Here is a 6,483-nt window from a genome sequence, read left to right as displayed (position 1 = left end):
GTGGTCTGGCTGATGTGGTGGTGTTGGGTCATGGGCTGGACTTGATGATCTCAGAGGTCTTTTCCAGCCTCAAAAATTCTGTGATTCTAGACATACAGTCCTACTCAGACCTATATTCAAAATGCATGAGAAAAAAAGTGTGTGTCTGCTCTTGATGCTAGCATATAGATGAAACTTCATTGCAGAGCTGAGACATCAAGAAAATCTATAGGGCTTTCTTAGTATAATTTAGGACCAGGAAATAAGTAGGGAGTAGTACTCAATGACCTCCTATTTGCGCTGTAGAACGTACTTACACATTCATTTCATCCGGAGAAGCTTGTCTGATCTTTTTTTAATGCATTCTGCTTTTGTTATATCAGTTCTGGTATCTGCAGCTGACTCAAGAGTAAAGCTTGACATTTGCTTTTTCAACTTTATTCACAAGTGTTTCCTGCCACACAAAAGTTAGTTGTGTGAACTGTTAACTTAGTTTGTGTATCAGTTGCCTCATTATCAGCAAACATTTGCATTGAGGGAATTTTGGCTGCAATATTTTTTGCACATTTTCAGTAATTTCAGCTGTGTTAGTTACCATGACTGGGTATAGGCTTCTACAAATGCATGTTTACAATCACACATAAATGATTATGAGCCTACACAATTTGGCAAATAACTCAGTGTGCTGTCACAGAAAGCAGCTGTAAAATTAGTTTTTTGACTGTACTTGAGCATATACTGAACTTCTTGTTTCATTTACTCTGCCATATAGTATATTTTGACTTGTTATAGGTCTTCAATAGGTAACAGTTATCAGTGCGTTGCAGTGGATCATTCAGGACTATAAATACTTGAAAACTGGTGAATCATCTTCCACTTCTTATGAGTCATAAGCATCTTCGGTGGTTTTGCAAGTGAACAACTTTTTTATTTTTATAATCATAACTAAAAATGAAGTTGTCTGTTTATAATCTCAAAACCATTTCTTTTCACCAGGGAAACTCACTGTTGTAGAAGATGTGTTAGACCTTTATTTTCAGGTATTTGCTGAAACTGCAGCTTTTCTCTGAGCATTTTTTTCCCATTAAGGGAAGGGACACAAACAATTCAACAGAAAAATTTGAGGTACTGTTGAAGCATCTATGTGCTTGAACAATTCTGGCCCTGATGAGAGATGGTGCCTTCTGAGGGGCTTTTCTGCTGTGCATTGGCTCCCACTTGAACAGCTTTGATCTACTGATGGGCCCTAGGAATGCTTTTCGTGGGTTAGAGCATGGTGCTGATAACACCAAGGTTGCGGGTTGGATCCCCGTTCAGTCCCCATGTGTTGCCTGATCTAGTTGAGAGGCGTCCCTGCCCATGACAGGGAGGTTGGATTAGATGATCTCTAAGGTCCCTTTCAGCCTAGGCCAGTCTAGGATTCTATGATTTCCTCATGACCAGCAAAGCCATAGACCCACTTCTTTCCAAACATACATACTGCATTTGATGGGATCACAGCTTTGTCGTTTATAACTAAGTAGGGAGCATGGTTTTCATCATCAGGCTCAGGTTTTCAGCCAGCTTGTCCCATTTCAGCAGAGGCTGCTGTGAATCTGTGCCACAAACAGATGTATTTTGTTGGCTTGAAGCTGATGATGCAAGAGGTAGGTCACACATTTGAAAAAAATAGAGGTGTTTTTAGCTTTAAAATCAAAGTAGGCATTTATTTCCCCATAATTATGCAAGTTAATAATGTCTAACTGAGAGACTTTCTCTGAGTTCATATTTCCTAGATTTATTAGTGTCGTCAGTGTACTTCATACCAATTTTGGAAATGATTATAGGCTTCCCAGCAATTCTGGTACATTGTAGTGTCCCTCTGAATACAGGCAACATTTCTGCTTACTTTTTTCCAGTGAACAATGTTGATCCATTCCATAATCATAAGAAATGTCACCAAGAATTGTAATTGTAAATTCTTTGAGGCAGAAACTGCAGGGAATGCCCAGAAGCAGAAGTCTTCAAGTTTCTCAATGCTCCTGTAGCAAGTAAATAGCAATGATGAATGCTTAGGAGACCAGGCATCAGCTCAGAGAAAGAACTGACTGCATGTAGAGTTTCTTGATTTCTTCTGAAGTTATCTCTGAGTAAAAAATAGTTTAAATATATTAGAAACTACCGTTCTCTTCTGTAAAAATGGATATGGAGCCTGCAGATTTGCTGTAAATGTATCTGTGCTTGGTTAGGCTCATTTAAAACTGAGAGTGCCTCATCTACCCACCCACCAAGATTTGCCAAAGTATGTCCACAATATGTATTCACAATGTATGTAGGTGTACACATATCTTTTTGAGGACTTGGTCCAAACAGTTCTTCCTTACTGGGATTTACTTTGTTTTGAGCTTTACAACCAAGACCTACGACTTCTTTCCTCATCTTTTGCTCAGTATGAAAGGCACCTATGAACCTTTCTCCCTTTAAGAGAAATGTTCTCCCCTTAGCCTGTTTTAATACAAAACACACCAGCTGGTGTAACACCAAGGTTTTTTTTTAGTCATGATCATCACTCCAGAACTTAAAAAATAAGAGTAATTCCCTGGAATACCAAATTACATGTGAAGCATCTATTGCTGAATGACTTATTCATATCAAATTACATGCAGAAGTGTCTGTCTTCTTACGGACGCCATCAAATACCTTTTCATCCCTCCAAGCCATAAAAAAATGTCTCTTGATTAATTGTATGTTTGGGCACATATGTTTGCAGAATGGCCTCATTAATCGTAGTGGAAAATACTTGGCATCTTGTAGAGGTTTCGACAGTGCAACAGCTGGAACATTTGGACCCCAAGAGCACCATGTGAAATGTTAGTAACATCAGCGTGGATCTGTTTTAAACACAGCTCTGAAATAAATTCTATTGTGGAAGTTGTGGAAACTGTCAAAATTAGTATATTTCCTCATGTAAAGAAGTAGAGAATGTTAAATCCTGCCCCAGAGCTGTTCCCTGTGTTCTGCAGCGTCATTGTGCGCATCTCCGGTGCGGAAGTCCAGCTTGGCCGGATGCGGGCTCGCTGTGTTTTGAAGCCTGTCCCAAAATCTGCTGGTGAACCCAAGACTGTGGGAGAATCCTTCCCACACACGGTGTTTCTTCCCTGAGTGAGTTCCTACTTGCCTGTAACACATTTTTTCCAGACACTGGCAGTGGCAGGATGTGCATCATCTCCCAGAACTAAGGGAGATTTCAGATTTCCAGATTTCATCTGGTTGCTCATTGTGTCTTTTGCTCAAAGCATGTGCAGAAGAGGCATTTCAGTGTCCAGTGAATAACGAGGTGGCAAACAGCTGTGTGATTCTGACTTTAGCTTATTTGAAGTGGTACATTTCAAGCTTCGTAAAATTGTTTTATCCTTTTCATAAGAAAGACAATTGTATTTAGTAATTATCATAGTTAGCGACAAGAGTAGTGCATCAGCTGTTATGACCTAAAATACGTATTAGCTTACTTTAATGAATCAGGCAAAGACAGTTTCATGTTACAGATGTTCACTGCATTCTTCAATAGCAGATATATATTCAGGTTTTGTGATTGCCTTTAACAAAGTTGATTTGACTTCATGTGTTAAATATAAATTCAAAATGTGCATGAGTAACACGTCGGTGTTACAATCACTTGTCTGAGAAAAGTTTTCTGCTGGGTGGTTTTCTTTTATCTGGATATTCTAATTACATTAACTATCCAAAATCACAACTAAATGTTTCTTCTGTGCTTGGAGAACAAAGAAATTAAAAATGAATTTTAAATTAATAAAAGTTTAATCTGTACTAAAAAGCTTTTAATCTTAAAACCTTTTAAGCTTAAATTCAGAGAGATGTTGAAATTAAGAAACAGTCAAAATGCAAAAGCAAGAGACTGTAATTTGCTTCAACATTTTGACATTTAAAAATTACATATACTGAGATTGTTATTATAGAAATTTGATGCAAATTTGTATCATTCAATCAATGTACAATTATTTTTGCCCTGAAAGAAAATAGTCAAACTGCACATGGTTATCATCAAATTAATTATTTTATATAGCTAATGAACCGCATTTGGTTTATTATTAAATTGTTGCACAAGAAGTTAAATGTGGTAGTAACTTTGAAATCTACCACACTAATGGTGTTCAACTTGGATGTACCAGATGAACATTTTTGCTATCTATATGGTCATATTTGTTCTGTGTTAGGAAATCCAGGCATAAAATTAATACCATGTACTACTTTGATGTTTTCCTAGTTTTTTTGGTGGTCTCAAATAACAGTGCTATGCTGACTTGCTTTTTTCAAAGAAGTTAAATTGCATAAACACAACTGTGAACACAATTATGAACGCATCAGAGCTGATAAATAGCGTAAAATCAGCTCTCATGGTTTTATTTTTGATGTTCATATTTACTAGGATAAGAAATTACATGGTCTGAGTTCTTCAGTGCTTTATCAAGAAAGTCAAATGCTACTTCTTGCTTTCCAGGGTTTAGTTATTGAGCGGCTCGGACGCAGGCCTCTTCTCATTGGAGGTTTTGGATTGATGGTTGCCTTCTTTGGAGTACTTACCGTCTCTCTGACTTTACAGGTAACACTCGGTCACTGAATATTTTTGCTCTCTTTTAAACACCAGGTGCTCAATACCGATTTGCCTCAGCATTCCTATGTGAGCCAATGCTTTTAATCAATTTGGCAGTAGGATTCAAAGGTCTGTCTTTTGCTTGTTTATATACACTACCTGTTTCAAAGTAGTGTGGTTAACCACAGCAGCATTTTACCAATAGTTGGGTAAATAGTTTACCCATATTCCATGTTTTTATCTTTGTAATGCAATTTTGAGATTTCTTTCATACTTTATATGTCATCCTTATTCTTAGGTTTCCTGGTTTGCTGTTTATTTCAAGTTACATTTCTGATGTTTTATTGAAAATGTAAAGACTTGGCAGTTGCAGAACATGTGCACTGAAGTTCTCAGGTGTTATGAGCAGTCAGTTCCCCAGCAATTTCAAATGGTCAGAGGAAAATTATTAAAGCAATATAAATGCTGACCCTGGGTGATTTCTCCTTGTTTAGATTCCATTTGCATAACAATGCAGTTTCTTTCTGTTCATGGGGGCTTTTGAGAAGTCACTGGCATCTTCAGTGTCATGGTTTTGGGTGGTTTTCCTGCTATCCTGGTATCTTGCCATTAATCTGACTTTCAAATTTTGTTTCTTGGTTGAAAAGAGTCAGTAAGTCAATTTAACTGGCAGATGTATGCCACACCATTGCAGAGTTTGACTTACCTGTACATACAGCTTAATAAAGCTTTATTTCAAATACTCATCATGAAAGTTTAATTTTATTACTCAAAGTAATATTTTGAGATACTGCAGTTATATGTATCTTAACTAACTTTGCAAAAATAGTAAGACTGTAACACAAATAACATTCATACTTTGTTGATGGAAAAAAACCACTGACGAAGCGAGAAAGGAATCGGAATTGATGAGTTTTTACCATCTACTGCTATTATTATCAAGCATCCACACATAAGACTAAGAAACAGTGTCCTGAAAACTCGGTAGAAATTGGTTGTCGTATTTCAAGTTCCTATAAATAGGGGTCTGAATAAAGAGAAAGCTACTTCAAAGTATAAAAAACCCACCATGTGAGGAAAACAGGTGATTCCATTTGCATTTTCTTTAAAGAACCATTAATAGTTTGCTTTCTTTTTCCCCTGTACCTATTTTTTGCCTTTCATGTGCTTTGCTAAGGTTCAGAGGCAGCCTGTCGTGTCTAGGCTTCAGCCCTGCCTTTAACCACTGAACTTTGAAGCTCAGTGGGCCATCACAGTTGCTCTTTTTAAGCACGAATTAAATATCTGAGAAGGATGGAGTTGCTGAATCTGTTCAATGGAAAGAAAAACTCCTGAGTTGGCTTGAACTTTGGCGCAGGAAGTTGTAAACTTTCAAAGTTGTGACTTCTGTGGTGCAAGAGCTTGTCTAGTGTTTCTCTACAGGTATTCCACAGACACCAAGACTTTTAATACTAATCATCTAATAATGTTCTACAGAAATACTATGATTTTCTAAAGTAATCCAAGACTAAATTCTGCAACAGATAGAGTAATGGAAAACACTATTATCTGTGATAACTTTTTTTTTAATAGTAGCGACACATGCAGTGTACTTAATGTGAATGTCTTTTATCTACCCAGAAAACCGTGCATTGGCTTCCTTACCTCAGTATATTTTGCATCCTTGCAATCATTGCATCATTCTGCATTGGACCAGGTATGCCTATATTTTTTCATGTTACTTGGTACATCAAAGTACAGATAGTTTTCACTGCTAGCAAATCACTTGTAGGGAGCTTCTCTTTACCCTTATCCGAAGACCACAAGGTGATAGCACAGGGTGATAGCCACACAAAGAGATAACAATATTCTTGATAAAAAGCCATATACACATGCATCCCCACTTAGGTGTCAGCATAATTGAGAACTAGTGC

The 6,483-nt window shown here is 37.3% G+C and overlaps 1 protein-coding gene across 1 annotated transcript in view; it reads left to right on the top strand.

Moving 5' to 3' along the window:
- The window catches only part of SLC2A9 (solute carrier family 2 (facilitated glucose transporter), member 9), a gene marked incomplete at both ends in the record, with an annotated part of 49,150 nt that extends 42,884 nt beyond the window's left edge, over window positions 1-6,266 (top strand). Inside the window, 2 exons of the mRNA XM_009871763.1 lie at window positions 4,478-4,579; window positions 6,191-6,266. Of these exons, the coding sequence (XP_009870065.1) occupies window positions 4,478-4,579; window positions 6,191-6,266 (178 nt within the window). The remainder of the gene's footprint in view (window positions 1-4,477; window positions 4,580-6,190) is intronic.
- Between the last annotated feature and the right edge of the window lie 217 nt (window positions 6,267-6,483).

This window comes from Apaloderma vittatum, unplaced genomic scaffold, assembly GCF_000703405.1.
Source record: "Apaloderma vittatum isolate BGI_N311 unplaced genomic scaffold, ASM70340v1 scaffold14436, whole genome shotgun sequence".
NCBI lineage: Eukaryota > Metazoa > Chordata > Aves > Trogoniformes > Trogonidae > Apaloderma > Apaloderma vittatum.
Note: the sequence above shows the minus strand (reverse complement) of the source record. Positions and strands in the feature narration are given on the sequence as shown.